At 40.9% G+C, this 16796-nt stretch overlaps 1 protein-coding gene across 1 annotated transcript; it reads left to right on the top strand.

Annotated features, from left to right (window-relative positions):
- Positions 1–598: 598 nt before the first annotated feature.
- AMN1 (antagonist of mitotic exit network 1 homolog) lies at positions 599–16246 on the top strand. Its single transcript, XM_083401568.1, has 7 exons — positions 599–1050; positions 4560–4692; positions 6616–6760; positions 8317–8534; positions 12763–12819; positions 13665–13776; positions 15664–16246. The coding sequence occupies exons 1-7, from the start codon at positions 1001–1003 to the stop codon at positions 15735–15737; spliced, it is 789 nt and encodes a 262-aa protein (XP_083257694.1). The 5' UTR covers positions 599–1000; the 3' UTR covers positions 15738–16246.
- The last annotated feature ends 550 nt before the right edge of the window (positions 16247–16796 follow it).

Here is a 16796-nt window from a genome sequence, read left to right on the forward strand (position 1 = left end):
GTCCAGTTCTCACTTTCCTGTGTTTATATAAACCCAAATTTGTGATGTGGCACTACATATATTCCAGTGGGGGCCAAGTAATGACCTCCTGATATTTTTATTATATATTGAGAAAGTCCTACACTGGGACCTCCTTGGCCCTAAGCATAGAACCACAGAGGGTGGTGAATGGTCCTACAACCACACCCTTTCCTGACTTACCAGCTCTTGGAAGCATATGGAGGCATAAGAGGCCACACCTGCTGAAATTCCTTCTGCTACAAGCTATTAAGGATTCCCTTCCTCTTCTCAATCTTGCTTAACTGATTACACTTCTAGACATTTAATTGTGAGCCTGATTATTTGCAATTGCCTTTTTGCCAAGTAACAATACTATTGCATTTAATATTATTGTTTTTAAGGATCTTATGATGATTTATGTAGAAGCAATTCAAATTTGGTTGCACTTCTTGATGTGTTTTATTTATTGTTTATGGTTGCATTGCAGGGGGTTAAACTACATGGTCCTTGGGCTCCATTCCAAATTGTTTCCGTGTTGTAAGCCGCCTTGCGCATGGTTTTAACTATGCAATGGACAGCATACGAATAAAATGAAAAGTGAAACGAAATGAGATGAGGATGAAGAAGAAGTAGATACTACAGGATTATTTTGGCTTATTTTGACGTTGCTTCAGCTCCGCTGGGCCTGAGGGCGGGAGACTGAGCTAAACCCCCGTTTAGAACCTACGACGACCCCTTCTCCTTCGACGCCAAACCACCTCCGAAGGCCTCAGTACCGCACGCCGAAGACTACATTTCCCAAAGTGCTCCGCTCTCAACTTAGGGTCGCTCTGCCAATTCCGAATTCCCCTTTCTCTCATTCGAGTTCCGTCGCTGGGGAAAGGGCTGAGGCATAGAGGGCGCTGCGTCTGTGAATTGCGAGGAATTGAAGGACGGTCCCTGACGCCGCACATCCCCCGGCCTGAGAGGAAGAGCGAGAGCGAGCTGCCGGGGCCTAGCGATGAGTTACCTCAGCGAAAGCGGCGGGGCCGTTAGGTCCCTCCTCGACTTGTGAGTGGCCGGCGGGGCGAGCGGGGTCTTCACTCGTGCGTCCCCCCACCCACCATGAACCTCCCCGGCACCAGGAAAACCACCTTATTTCACCTCCATCTCCGACGTCACCCTTCTTATATCCTCCCCGCCTCTTCGCTAACCTCTTTGCTGCCCTTTGTCCGGATTCTGCCCCTGGGGTGTGCCAACAAATCAAGGAGGAGACGCGTGCCCCTGAGCGTGTGCAGAGAGCAGTTTTAAACAGCTGCGCGGAAGAGGCCGTTTCAGCAGGTGCGGCTTGGTCGACAAGCAAGCCTGCTGAAATTCCACCTTGCCTTGAGTAGTGTGGTTAGAGCCCTTGGGCTAGGGAGCAGCCCGATACAAATTCTATGAGGAGGGAGGGAGAGACATGTACGGCACCTTGAGCCCCTTGGAGGAAAGGTGGGATAGAGAAATATAATAAATAAACAAACCTGGCTGTTCTTCTATTGAGAAGTGTGACCAACTTCACCCTGGGACCATTGTAGCTGTGCTTTTAATAATACTGTAATATAATAATAATAATATCATTGAGCTGCAAGACTTTCTCGGGTGACCCTGCATTTATCTCATACCTGGAAAAACTTCACCTGTTGGTTTTCCAGCTGTTAGAGATACAAAAAAACCAAAAAAACCTGGTTCCTAAGACTTAGATCTCAAAATCCTTTAAATAATAAGATCTGGACAAAAATTGGTGAAGTAGTAGAATTTTATTGAAGGAAAAGCATGGTTGAACAAGGATGGGTGACCAATGCAGGCACACCCTAATGAGGAAAAACACAGTTTATATAATCTGCCCCCCCAACCGCCAAAAAGTCCCTACTTTACATGCCCACCATGGAGGAGCATGCAAAGTTTACAACATATCGCGTCCGCCTTAACATTTTACCATCCCACTTCCCCATTTTAATCATTGCACAAATATTGTCAAAGCATCTTTACATTTTATATTTTGATGCAAGCAACCCCTTTATTCTTATCTCAAATTGCCCTATTTTGATGTGTTAACCACTATTTGTTCCATATGCAGGTGTAAGCTAGTTTGTTATCTGATAAGGCTAAGAGGACAAACCCCAAGTTGACCACCAAATATCCTAGCTACAGGTGCGAGCTGCTCTTGAGTCTAGGTTCTTAACAGCGAGCTCCATGACTTTTGCTAAATCTGCATTCCTTATTCGGTGGAATCCCTTGTGGTTACCCTATCAGCTATAAACTATCAAATTCTATGCTCACTATTATCTTAGCAGGCAGCTGCTCTTTAGACCTTTAGACTTTTATGAAAAAGCAAAAATATAGCATCATTAAAAATTGAGAAGTAATGGAAAGGCAAAGAGTTGCTTAGAAACATCCTATTCAAAAAATGGCCAAGCTATATATTGTGGTAGGTGTGTCTTAATAGGATCCACTAATAAAAGCATTATTATAATAAGAAGCATTAATAAAAGCATCCTTATCCTAGGGAAACAATGAAAAAGCAACGTATTTCCCACACCAGCCTCATGTGTCTGTTGACAGCACAAGCAGTTTAACAGAAGCTTAAGAAGTCTGTATGGGGAATAAATTGGGCATAAGTTCTTAAACTGAAACTGTTCTTAACCTGAAGCACCACTTTAGCTAATGGGGCCTCCCGCTGCCACTGCACTGCCACCTCATGATTTCTGTTCTCATCCTGAAGCAAAGTTCTTAACCCGAGGTACTATTTTTGGGTTAGCGGAGTCTGTAACCTGAAGCATCTGTAACCCGAGGTACCACTGTATATGATAAAAATTGTACTGGAAGCAGTTCTGACCTCCCATGTTACTTGTATTCTGAACAATTAAATTTACAGTTGCTTACAAAAAATATTCTGTAATGGATCTGAATAGTGATCCAGCTCTGCAGACAACAGTGGACAGAGAGATGCCTCTAAGAAACTCACAGGCAGAGCAAATTGGAAATAGCCATCACAGTTTCTAAATAGGAGATTTCTTTCAACTGGCTACTAGCTATTGGGAGACATTTCTATAAATTTGTCTAATCTCAGGAATCCTTGACACACTGAGTAGCCCCTGAATTCATTTTCATTGTTTGCTTATGTGCTCTTCAAATGGTTTTCCCAGGACTGTTTTCATAATGTTAAAAACACAAATTTATAAAAAATACGAAGTACAATAATAAAATAATCAAATCCTACAACATAATTATTTTATTTACAGTATATAGAGATTTCCAAACACTTTTCAAGTGCCTATATAGCTTTACTGAGAGTGACTTCCAGCAGAACCTGGGCACAGAGCAGAGGATTCTGGGGGCATGCTGAAGGGTACCCATTTGTTCATCCAGGGCACTGGGACTCTATAGCACACCCAATACTGATGTGGAAATCGAACTACAGGACAACTTTTGTTTCATGCCTAATGCTCCTCTTCATTCCAAGTGGCTGAAAGAGGTCTTAGCATACGTTTACCAGAGCGTCCTCTGAATATGATACAAAGTGCATAGTAGTTATACAGTAAATGTCATGCACAGTACAGAGATTCACTTCTTCAGATACAGTGGAATATTACCAAGAGTTCAAAGCAGTATTTTAACATGTTGCATAAATAGTTGTTTGCCCTAAGATTTATTTTACATAGCAATAATTTTGCTTATTGGCAGTCTGCAGTGTTACAACATTTTTGCGCGACTTTGTTCTTGTGACTAAAGCAGTATGTGAATCAGCAATGTCACCCTCACCCTTATTCCATGTCACCTTCACTCTTATTGTTGATCAGAGCAAAGTTCATTATCCTTAATCCTGAAGTCATAATTTATTGATTTCTCTAACTCTGGCTACACGTTGTAGGGGAATTCAGTCACATTGAGCAAACTGCCTTTCAGCCAATGATCATTTTCACTCAGAAGCCCTTGATGAGCATCTGAGGAACCTCAAAGTTCCCAAAGTGCAGTTTAAAACTAAATGTCTCTATAATAATTAAGCTTAATGTGGGGAACCTTAGAACCTTTGATCTTCCAGATGTTGCTTAACTTCAACTACCATCAGCCCTGGCCATGGGCCATGCTTCCTGTAGCTGATGGAAGCTGTAGTTCAGCAACAAAGGTTCTGCACGCTTGCTCCAAGCCATTCAGAAATGAATATACATATATTTGTGATTAGAACTCATTTAAAGTTGTGTTAAATGTTTTTTGATATGAGTAAACTTTGTGAATATCTTTTCCACTTGTTTGTGTATGTCAGGTGGACTTCAACATGTTGGATTCCCACCAGCCCCAACCATCACAGTCAATAGACAGGAGTGATGGGAATACAACAATACCCCTGCCTCTGGTGTACATCTTTTTTTTCTTTCTCATTACCTAATTTTGTACTAGGTGCTGGATAGCCCCGCCCCCCAAGAGAAGTCCCTGTTGTTACAGTCTAAGAAATTGTGCTTACATAATTGTTTCCCAAGTTGCCAAGAAAGTGTGTCATCTTATGACTACTTTTTGTTCTTTCCCCTCCTCCCCTCCAGAAGCCTTCATTGCTTAACGAGGAACATATCCAGATATGCGGAAGATATTAAGCCTTTGCCTCCCAACATCAAAGATAAACTGATCAAATCATTGAGTGTCCAAGGATGGATAAGTGATTCAAATATTAATACGGTAAGGTGGCACTTTGAGCACAACTCTCCACGTTGTCATCATTGGGACTTACAAACAATACATATTTATATTTGCATTTATTCCTGCTGTCTTTTCCATAGTCAAAGCCAAGGCTGTGTATTTGATAGAGCGTTGTTCTAGGACCTGGGAAACCAGGGTTCTAACCAGGGTTCTCCAAACCAGGGTTTGGAGTGTAGTGCCCCAGTTCATTATTCATTTCTGCATATTTTAACAATATGACAGTGTATTGTGCCCCAATAAAGTGGTGGAATTGATGTGATTTAATGTCAGTTCCCAGAGGATGCTCTCCTGGATCTATGGGTCTGTGATTTGTGATGTCCCAGAGCTTATTGATCGTACACCCCTAGTCCTTCATTTGCTGTTGTCATTTGAGGTCACCATGTTCTCATGAGTATTGAACAAACACAAATAATTTGATTGCAGAAAAGTAGTGTGTATCTTGAAAGGGACATTCTTCAGGTCATTGGGGTAATATGGGGCATTCTAAAATTTACTTTGGAGTTCAGTGACATGTCAAGTTTTGTTTTGTTTTTTAGTTTTCTGATTGAGCTATATTTCAAATTCCTACACAGATAAGGAGCTAGGAACAAGTAACAAACTTAAGCATCAGAAGAGTTAATTATTATTTCTCTTTCAACAAAACTTGCATTTTTTCTTTAAAAAAACAAAACAAAAAACTTGCATTTTCTCATTTGCATTTACCCACACCTGCACCATTCTGCCATTTAGGCTAGTTCCTCTTCTCTTTGGTGCTGAATTTGATTATCTCATATTACCTTGAAGAATGTTCAGATACAGTATATGAAGGAATCTGGATTTGATAGGGACAATCTATCATGAAGTAGAATTGCATCTAGCAACATTTGCCATCAGCGTTAGTATACTCCTCTTCTAAATTGTTACATTAGCCTCAAATGGGAACCATGGCTGAAACCTTTGCCTGAGTTTAAAGCTCTGTTCCAAACATGACTCATCTTCCATATACAGGCCAGTTTCTAATGGCAAAGCTATTAAAATCCGTAAGCTTAAATAAACTGGCAAAATGATCAAGCGCTTGCCTAAGGAAAGAGGGCACAGTAATTTTATTATCCATAGAAGAATTGTATTTGCTGACCCCTTGACAAGCTTGGGATACCTGCTAGATCTTCCAGGAGGGAATAAATTAGATGTAATACTGATCTGTTGCTGACAAGGCATATCTGCTATTGTTTTAAATAAATTTGAGCAAAAGTTAAAGCTGTGGTAACAAACATGCATTTTGCAAATAGTACTTCAGGGTCTTTTGTGAGTAAGGACAGAAAAGCTCATTAAAATCTTAATGAATATTAAATGAATTTATTATTTATTGGTAGAGTCCCAAGGGCCATGTCAGGGGACTGCCGTCGGGGCTGGGGAGGGAAGCAGGGGGATACAGAGAGCCTCCGAGGCTTCTGAGGAGCAGCCCCTCATCGAGTGGTGGGGAAAGCCACACCTCCAGTGGAGCGGAGGGGGAAGGGGATAGCCAGGCGAGGGGAGGGCTCAAAGATGCTACCAGCTGGCCAGGAGACAGACACGCCATTTCTGTCACCCAGCTTACACAGAGGGGTGAAACGTAAGGAGGGGAGGCAGAGATTTGGGGTGTCTAAGTTCTTATGTTGGGGAGAAACCGGAAGGGGTCACTCCTGGAACCTGCAAGCGACTAGGACGGACATGAACTTTGTGTTTCTGCACTGTATATAGTTTACACCAATAAAACCTGTAAAAGACAGGTCAGAGTCCTGCCTGGTTACTCGCGAGCAACCACCACCAGCCCCTGGCAGGCCAGATGAAGAGGAATGGAAGATTACATTTGGCCCTCAGGCCTAAGGTTCCCCATTCCTGTGCCGCGCCACGTAGAGCTTGACAGAAATATTTTCATTTTAGGTTTTGCACCCTGCAGTAGAGGCACTCGACCTTCGGGACTGTGATGTTTCAGATAATGCCTTGCAACAGCTTTGTAACTGCAAACAACTTAAGAAAATTAACTTGAACATTTGGAAAGGCAACAGACTAACAGTCACTTCGGAAGGTTTGTTTTCTATGTGATATTTATTTCAAAGGACAGTGAAGAAATTAAGCTTCATTCAGGCTTTCTTCTTCTTCCCCAAATAGGATTCTCATTATCATTTTTAGTAAATAAATACCCAGAGGATTGGATTTCCTTCCAAAATGCTGCTCTGAAGGCTACACATTCTCTTTCTTTGTAGTTTTGAGCTTTTTCATGACTCAGGAAGCTGCCTTATGCTAAGTCAGAGCATTGATCCATCTAGCCCAGAGCACCATCTGCTCTTACCGGCTCCAGCTAACCACGTCATCGCAGCAAATAGCAACCCTGCTTTGTGAGGAGCTTTTAACTAAAGATGCGAGAGACTTAACATAAGAAGAGTCTTGCTGCTTCAGGCCAAGGGCGCATCTTGCCTAGCATCTTGTTCTCACAGGGGCCAGCCAGGTGCTTATGTGAAGCCCACAAGTAGATGGCTTTGGGCTAGAACATTAGGCAGTTAGAAAGGAAGTTTCAAAAGAAGTCAGAGCTATGCAACAAGCTGCCTTCCGGAGCTGAAGGGCTTTCTTTTGCTGGAGGTATTTAAGCAGAAGCTGAATGTCCATTTCCCAGGGGTGTTGCAGTTGCATCCTCCATTGTGGATCCTGCACTGAGCAAGGGGTTGGATTAGATTGCCTTCAAGGTATCTTACAAGGTTGCAGGGTGTGCTGTAAAGCAAGGGTGAGAAACATCTGGCTCTCCAGATATTTTTGGACTGCAAACACCATCATCCCCGACAATTGTCTAGGATAACAGGGGCTGTTGGGAGTTGGAGTCTAATAAACATCTGAAAGGCTACAAGTTCCCCACCCTGGCCTAAAGGCACATGATACATCAACCTTGCTGAGGTCCAAGTCTGGGAGACCATCTCAGAATCCTTTGTGTATCACTTTGAGCTCTACTACAGGAGAAAGGTGGGATATGAATGTAAATAAAGCAAATGAATGTCATTTTAGGTACCAGTTATACAAATAGAAAAGGAAGGATTAGATGAGAACAAGCTAACACTTATGCCCATTCACATCAATGGTCCTAAGGACACTTAACTCTACAGTGATACCTCGGTTTACGAACAACCCTGTTAAACTATTTGGTTTACCAACTCCGCAAAACCGGAAATAGCGTTCTGGTTTGCAAACTTTACCTCGGTCTATAAACGGAAGCCGAACGGTGGAAGGGCACTGGCAGCAGGCGGCCTCATTAGGGAAAGCACACCTCAGTTTAAGAACAGATTTGGTTTAAGAACGGACTTCAGGAACGGATTAAGTTCATAAACCAAGATACCACTGTATACTGAATTGCAACCATTATTAGTAGAGCACAATGAATATACTAATATGATGCCCAAAGTGGCCAGCATTCTAAAGTTATAAGCAGAATTGATATTTGAGGTTAGTATCCCTCAGGTTTGACTGTAATTTGTAATATTAATGCCCAAAGTGTTTTGATATGTTGCTCTTAAAGTAATAATTTCTTCTAATATGCTCTTCTATTCGAACTTCTGGAGATGAACGTGAGAATGATGTGCTTTGTTTATCCAACAGGGGTTGCAGCACTGGCCTTGTCATGCCCTTATTTACGTGAAGTCTCTTTTAAAAGATGTAGCAACGTTACAGATAGTGGAGTCCTTGCCCTTGCCCTCCACTGCCCACTTTTGCAAATAGTTAACATAGGTGGATGTTCCAGCATTACAGATACATCACTGCAAGCTCTTGGACAGAACTGCCAATCTTTACATAGTGTGGATTTTTCATCTACCCAAGTAAGATTGTTGGCAAATACATATCTTATTGGCATAGATATCTTGCAAAATGGCATGATTAAAATGATACTCTTGAGAACTGTGTGTGTGTTGTGGTGTGCAGTGAAAGCAGCAATCCCTCTTGCTGTTTTGGCTTCTGTGAGAGCTGTGCAGCCTGCGTTCGCTCCATAAGACGCACACACATTTCCCCTTTTTAGGAGGGAAAAAGTACGTCTTATAGAGCAAAAAATACGGTACCTTAATTTTGCTTAGTGTGGTTGCATTAGATAAAATGAGTGTTTTGAGCCTACCACAGGAAATGTGGACTCTTATCTATAAATTGCAGTGAAGTTTGTTGCGAAAATAGTCATCTGGCTTGTAAATCTAGTGTTTCCCATTTCCCTTCCTTTCCCACGCATTTTACACTTGTAGCTTACATTATCAGAGTGCAGTATTAAAATAAATTCAGCAGAGTAAATAATATTTTATTGATATAAAAGTGGAAAACTGATTTGAATAGTTATAGTAAAATTATGCAGGAAAATGTAATATGAAATATGAACCATTGAAGGAGAAGAAGGGAAGACAGTGAGAGCCAACTATTGATGACTGTGGAGAAGAGCCAGAGGATGATGGGTTTACCTGGTGCCTAGAGGTCCCTGGAACCTGGTCGTCCATGGTGGTTCTGGTCTGCTCCCTGGTTTTTGGAGGACGAATGCCCAAGAGGTCCTTACCTACGGCCTTCTTAGGGCAGGCAGCGCCTCCTTCCAGCCTCCTGGCTGGGCATCCAACCACACAACAGTTGGTAGGCGCATGGTCTGTCTGCTAGTATGGGGACAGGGAGGCCTGGCAAGACCAGGCTTCTGCCTGTTTTGGAGGGCTGGTAAGACAAAGATTCTGCAGTATCACGTAGGAAGAGTTTGGGCGTGTTGTGATTATTTGTAGCAGAAACACTACTGCTGAGGCTGCCGGAGGTTAAGGGCTGCTGCATGCACAGCTAATGCAGAGTTAACAGAAGATAATGGGGTTGAGTAGTGCTACTGAATAGTAATGTAATAATAAGAATAATAAGAATAATGTATAGATACAAAATTAAAATAAAAAAGGAAGTGAAAGGAAAGGAAATGAAAAGATAAGGTGAAAGAGGAAACTAAAATAGGAACTGCAGATAAGTCAGACTAGGGGTAACCCTGCCAAAACTAGTGAGAATTGACCAATAAACCAGGCGCTGTGTGGCTGCACTAAGCAAGGTTAATATTTAACAATATGTGATTCTGTGAATGAAAAGAAAGCACCCAAGATTTATAAGTTGATATATTGGAAGCAATCACACAATATACAATCTGCAGGTTTGAGGCTCAGTTAACTAATTCTATCAAGAGGGGGAGCAATTCATTTATTCAGATGGGGGGAGCAATTCATTGGAGGGAGTAATCAATGCGGCAAAGGCATGGCATAATTAAAATCCAGAAACGTAATTAAATATGGGTGCAATAAGTGATGCAAGTGCATTAATATAAAGCATAATCAGAGGGAGCAATTCATCACATAACATTAGTGCAGAAAACCAATTAAATAGCTGGTGTCCTTCACGCCATGCTTGGAGGTCTCTTCCATATTGATCCTCTCCATTTTCTGATCAGAACCACTCTTCCTTTTCCTCTCTTTGCTTGTTTGCTTCTTCTCTTTTGACTCTTGCTGCTCTTCAACATACATACATACATACATACATACATATATGAATGAGCCATATATATTCCCCAGAATTTGGTGCAAAAGTGATTTTTCCAGCTAATTACAGATCAGGGATGTGACTTTTCCAAGGAAGCTCCCTTTTGCTTGGAACTGTCTGCTATTCTTGAATCTTTGTGGGTCCCCAGTTTGAAATGTAATAAATGGGTGTCTAATGGCAGAAAGGTTAAAAGCAGTTATAAACATAGCAAACCTTCATACAGAGTATCACAGCTTTTGGCTAAATTTAAAAGGGGTTCCTAGACTGGAGTATCCCTTCCAGAAACTCAGAAGAAATGGATGCAGGCTTTAAGTGAAAAGATAGAAAGACTGAAATACAAATGCACATAGGCACAGCCTAAAAAATGAGGAGGCTTCCAAGAACCCCATAAAAATGTCGGAACTCCGCTCGGCCAAGCTGATAAGGCCTCATCTTCCTCTGAGCTGAGCCTTTGAAATTGCCTCCGACGTGTTTGATGACCTGAGCCTTTGATAAGGCCTCAAGCACATTCTATCCAGCAGGGTTCCCAGCACAGGGAAGAGACGAGAGGTTTGGCTACATTGTAAAGAGTTTTATTTCTAAACTACGCAGAACAGAAAAGACATCCTCTCTCTATGCAAGCAGAGAGCAACTGAACAAAGAAACAAAGGAAACAGGAAACCACTAACGTCACAACCCGTCTCCCTTTGCCGTGAGACTGCAAGGTCTCTGGAATGTAAACAGAGTCCTGTGACTCCACGCAGCAGCACAGTGATAACAGAAGCTAACAGCAAAGCCATGTTTCTCATACACTTTCAGATTACGCAAATGATTTCTGAGTAGCCAATCAAATGATTACAACAGCTTCCCCATAGGAATTACAGCCTATGGTCATCATTCTAAATCAAATAGAAACCCTTATACAGTACTCTTTTTACTAGCCCACTCCAGTCTTCTCATTATAATAATATGTGATCAGACATTGTCATCCTTCAAGGTCTACTTTAATTAATATCTAATTAATTAATTCTTTACATGTCTACAAACATCTATTCTTAATCACCCATGATTAATATATTCATTCTCTACATTAACATAAATTCAGTGATACTGTTACGCCTGGCCGATCTCCTTTTATGTATTCTCAACTTTTAATTCTTTCACATTAGAATACAGGATGTACGTGAAGCAATCTGGTTTTTTCCTTAGAATGGTGAGAGTTCATACATGGATTGCTAAGCAGCACTGCTAATATAAAATACTGCGTTTTAACAAACAAAACAGTGTCCTAACAGAGAGATAAATGGAGATAGGAAATTCTTCATCTGCTTTGCATGCAGAAGGTCCCAGGTTCAACCCCTGGCCTCTCCAGGTAGGCCTGAGAGAGACTTTTGTTGCAACGGTTTTTAATAAAGGTACCAGTGACCAACTCAAATAGAGTCCAAGAATTGACAGACGCAGCAATTGGAGGAAAAGAAGGTGAGGTTTACTGCTGAGCAATAATTGACCCAGTGGAATCCTTTCCAAAGACCGGGCCCCAAGCTCTGTCGGCCTGGGGCTTTATACCTGAGTACATACATGACATAATCGAATATAATTGCGAACGAAAGCAAAATAAGCTAATGAGCCTTGCTCCTGACCGTACAAAGAGTTCTTCTCCCAACTTCTGTTTTTTTAGTTTGAACATGCAGTCTTGAGGCAGACTTTATCTTTCTCCTAGAGAAAGGCAAGGAGGAACTTTAACTGTTACTCCCAGGCGACCAACTGTTCATAAAGGACATTTGTGGTTAGCACCTTCCTGTTTCACTGCATAGACTTTGTCTGGACAAGGGGGGTGGGGAGATGTACCAGCACATCTGATTTATCGCTTCACCTCTTGTAGAGAGAACAAGAAGGTACTAGGACAAAGTTCATTTAAACTTTGCAGATTTAAGCAATTTGCTGTTAAGCTAAGCAGAAGCTTTCACGATTCAAACATGGATTATAAAATCATTGTAAAAATCTCTGGTTATATGTGAATATATGTGAATATATGGATAACTGATAACTGATTATATGGATAACTGATTATATGAAAAGCATAAGGGTAAAATTCCTCCAGGTCCTGCTTCACTGCCTGAAACCCTGGAGATCCATGGAGATCTCCTACAGTTGTAGGAGAGCCAGTCAGGAGAGAGAATACTGAGCTAGATGGACCAATGGTCTGAGCTGGTATAAGGAAGCTTCCTCTGCTTCTGTTGCTAAGCCATGCTTTGGCTTAGTGTGATGTTTGTACTAAGTCAGAGAAAGGCCTGAAAAGTGGCATTATTGCACATATATCTAATTTTTCTGTAATTTAAAGAGAATATATTAATTTGGCTTCCATTTGTGTAAAATTCAAGTTTATAAGACATTCAGATTGAAGAAAACCGGACTGAAGTTGTTATGGTTGTTGTTGTTTTTTACAGGATTGCTTTAATGTTTTGGTTTATTGAAGTGGACAGTTACTATACTATTTATTTATTTATTCAACAAAAATTCTGATTTTGTCCCATCCAGGTTACTGATGACGGTGTAATAGCACTTGTTAGTGGAATGTGTTCAAAGAATTTAAAGGTAACTTTTCAACATATTTAGTACAAATCATTATTATTAGTAAATAGTATATTTAAATTTCTTAATAGAATTAAGGGATTAAATCAGTGGCTATTAGTCAAAGATGACTAGATGCCCTGCTTGTGGGTTTCCAATAGACATCTGACTGGCCACTGTAGAAACAGAATGCTGCTGGACAAGATGGAACTTTGGTCTGATCCAGCAGGGTGGCTCTTACTCTCATATGGGTTTTTTCCATTATTGCAGGGGTCAGCAAGGCTTACCAGGCATGGGCTGGATCACTCCTGCAGAGATCCTCCGTGGGCTGGACCGGTGCATGTCCATGGCACTGGAAATCGCTTCTGCATATTCCCAGATGCCAAAAATTGCACCTGCGCAGAAGCGATTTTCAGCATCTGGGCATGCGCAGAAGTGATTTCCGGCACCACAGACATGCGCAGACGCGATTTCCGGCATCTGGGCATGCACAGAAGCGATTTCTGGAGCCGTGGAAGAGAGTCCCTGCGCCATGCTGCGCTGGTTTTTTTTTTTTAATGCTTTTTATTGATTTTCAAAAACAAAAATAATAATAAATAAAACATAAACTTTTACATTCAACATTTTGTATCTTCTTATTTACCCTGCGCAATTTTGCGCCCAGACTTCCTTCCTTCCCTGCTTCTGTTTTCCCAATTTACCATGCTGCACTAGTTTAATGCAGCGCATGGGGACTCGCCAAGTGGGCAGCTCGGTTTAGAGGTTAAATGGCCTCCTTGGGCCGCTTCCGGCCCATGGGCTGCAGGTTGGGGACCCCTGCATTATTGTCTGTAACAGTTACTGATGCTGGTATTCATTATCCCAAATAGGAGATCCATATGGAACGGTGTGTGAATCTGACTGACATAGCTGTGGAAGCTGTTCTCACTTGTTGTCCAAGGATATACATTTTTCTGTTCCATGGATGCCCACTGATAACAGGTGATTAAAGTGCAGCTTACTAGCTAAGTTCAAGAATAGATTTTGTCAACCTGTCTGAGCCTTAAGATCAGTCTCAAAGGCACTGCTCACAGAGCCACCAACAGGATCCATCTCACTGGTGGGCACGAGAGACAGGGTATTTTCAGCAGTGGCCCCATATTTTCTTTTAAATGAGTTTAAAGATGTTTTTTATGTTGGTTGGTATTGTGAGTGGACTGGATTTTAAATTAGCTTTGCTCTTTTAAATGGTTTTAAAATATTGCAGTACATGTAATTGTGCATTGGCTTGCTGGTTTGATATATTCTTGCTGCTCTTTTAGCTTTTATATTTCAAATATGTTTTTCATTGCAAGCTGAAGGATAAATCTGCCTTTCCCTTCTAGTTTGAATCCATTTTGAGCAGTTAGAACTCCATATTCTGTATTCACTGTCCCCTCCTAGATAAAAACTAACTGTTTTAATCAGGACATGTCCTTGTACACTGAAAGAATGCAACAGATAATCACCAAGGCAATGGTGAAATGAATGCTAGACATGGTAATTTCATTTAACCTTAGGTCAGTAGGAGGGCTGATATCATAGTCAAAAGCAGATGTTGGTAGACAAGCAGTAATAGAGCAGTAAATAATAAATATATAGGTAAATGTTTCCTTACCACAATGCAACACAATTAAACTTGTTAAAATGGGAATAAGAGGCATGTTTCTATTTTTCTAACAGTCTTCAGAGACAGAATGGTACACCACTACTCCCTGCTCCATATCTTGAAACAATATGCTTATCTCTCCTGTTCTTAAAAAAAAGCCTAACATTGTCCTGACTTAATCAGTCCACCTTCATAACTTAGTTAAAATTACGTTCACAGCAAATGCAATTTTAAACAGTTGCTCTTCGTATGCTTGGATGTGAGCCAAATACATTCTTGTATAACTTAGGTTTTGACAGTATGCCTGTGTGGCTTCTGTCCAGATATGCTTGTTTATCAGAGCAATTGTTTAATTCAACTGCATCAGATACAAACAGTGCTTTTCCCCCAAGAAGTTGTTACAGTAAGCGCCACACTTTTTAACAGCAAAAAGAGGTCCCAGTACTGCGTATCCTTGAGTACTCCCTGGGGAAGAAAAAGGGTACTGGATACAATGTTGCTAAAATTATTTTGCCTTGATACTAGTACATTTTGTTCAATCAAAATTGGGTGTTTTCCACCCCAAAAAGGTGGTTTAAAACAGATGAGAATAAGAACAACAGCTTCAAAGCAACCTAAGTAAAACCCAGAAATAATAGCAAAACAACCACATTGACCTGCTCTAGTGTTAAGATCAGCAGGGGAGGCCCCCTTGGCAGTTCTGCTGTCCTATGCAGTCTGATATGCAATGGTGTGTGAGAGTTGCTTCTCTGTGTTGGCTCTCTGTTTGTGGAATAACCTGCCCTCCTTCTGCTGCATTGCTGTTCTGTGCTGCTGTTTTGTTAGTTTGGTCATTTTATTTTATGTTTTTAATACAGTGTGCTGTTTTATTGTGAGGTTTTTGTAACTCAGTATGGGACCATTCAGTGAAGGGTAAAATAGGTAAAAACAATGAATGAATGTCTGCAGAAAACACTGGAATATAAACAACTGAAAACATGTTGAAACAAACATGTCTTAACCTGCTTAACCAGAAGAGAAGAATAAGCTTATTACAAGAGCCTGCAAAGCATTTATGCAGCAAATAGCAGCATCAATTTACTGATCTGGAGGCCCATTCCTTGTAGAAAGATCTCTGAAACTCATTCCTTCTTCCCCCTAAATTATTCGTTTGCATTACCCTTCCTATCTAGCATTTTCTTACCCTAGAGAAAATTGAATTGTCCAATGTATTTTATCATCCTTGTTTCCTTGTTTTGCAGATCGTTCTCGAGAAGCCCTGGAACAGCTGGTTGGACCAAATAAGTTTAAGCAGGTTTCATGGACTGTTTATTGATTTTTCTTTAGTTGTTGATGGCATCTCTTTTTCAAGAAATAACCATTCCTGGAACGGCATGTCTCTGGTGTTGTAGAGTGTACTGTCTCCCACTGACATGCTTCGTTTCTGTTTCAACTGCCAAAGGTAGTGGCACTAATGTCGTGTTGGTTTTCTTGATTAACGAGAATGTTTCTCTTTTTTCCACTCCACATGATGGATTACGAATAGGAAGTTGTTAGTGTTCATGTAAGAGCAACAGGTCAGAACTGTAATTCAGGAATCATTATGTTCAAACGTTAAGTTCTGTGGCAGTGAAGAACTAACAGGAAAATGTGATGTGGCAGGTGGTGAGCCAGCAAGACATGACAGCCACTTTTGCATCTAAGCATTTTGTAAGGTCACTTGCGCAGCCATCACTTTGGGGAGGGTCAGTTATGTTTCAAGGTAGCCATTATAATTGGAGACATGAGGTTTAGTTTCCTGCATGCTGGTTCTTGTTTTGAAATAAATGCTCCTACCATCTTCAAGTTGTGAATGTATTTTCTTTCATTCCAAAGAATTAATGCATGTGTTTATAGTACTCATTACTTCTGTTTTTTGGGTGAAAAGGTTAACATATGGCTTTGTTCTAATATCTCCTAGCCAGGATACCACTTTCTGGCCCAGTGAGGAACGTAGTAGTGAAAACTAGAATTTGGATTTCTTCCTTAAGCCTGTATAAGAGTTGTTTGATCATGTACAGGCCATGCATTGCCAGAGAAAAATGAGTAATCAAACGAAAGGTTTCAATAGGATTTGAGTGTTTTGTCCATCTGCAGCATAGTATACTATAGAACGTTAAAAACCTCTGTTTTTATCTCATTTTGTATCATTTTATATTATATACCTGTATAACATTAAATATTACGTATATAGAAATATCTATGGTTGTTAATAACAGCCTCATTAAAGTTACTAATACGGTATATCTGCCCCACTGCATTCTTGCTTCAAGGCTGCTAGCGGTGACTTTCATGACCAAGGGAGAATACAAACTTAAAATATTCAGAGAACACTTCCACTAGTTGTGCTGGGTAA

The sequence above is a fragment of the Podarcis tiliguerta genome (assembly GCF_965153285.1).
Source record: "Podarcis tiliguerta genome assembly, chromosome: 10".
NCBI lineage: Eukaryota > Metazoa > Chordata > Lepidosauria > Squamata > Lacertidae > Podarcis > Podarcis tiliguerta.

Bases quoted from the DNA above. Each gene is read 5' to 3' on its own strand.
- AMN1 (XM_083401568.1), top strand. From the start codon at position 1,001: ATGAGTTACCTCAGCGAAAGCGGCGGGGCCGTTAGGTCCCTCCTCGAC. The intron at 4,693-6,615 runs GTAAGGTGGCAC...TTTTCATTTTAG, and splicing joins GTGATTCAAATATTAATACG to GTTTTGCACCCTGCAGTAGA. The intron at 13,777-15,663 runs GTGATTAAAGTG...CTTGTTTTGCAG, and splicing joins TGGATGCCCACTGATAACAG to ATCGTTCTCGAGAAGCCCTG.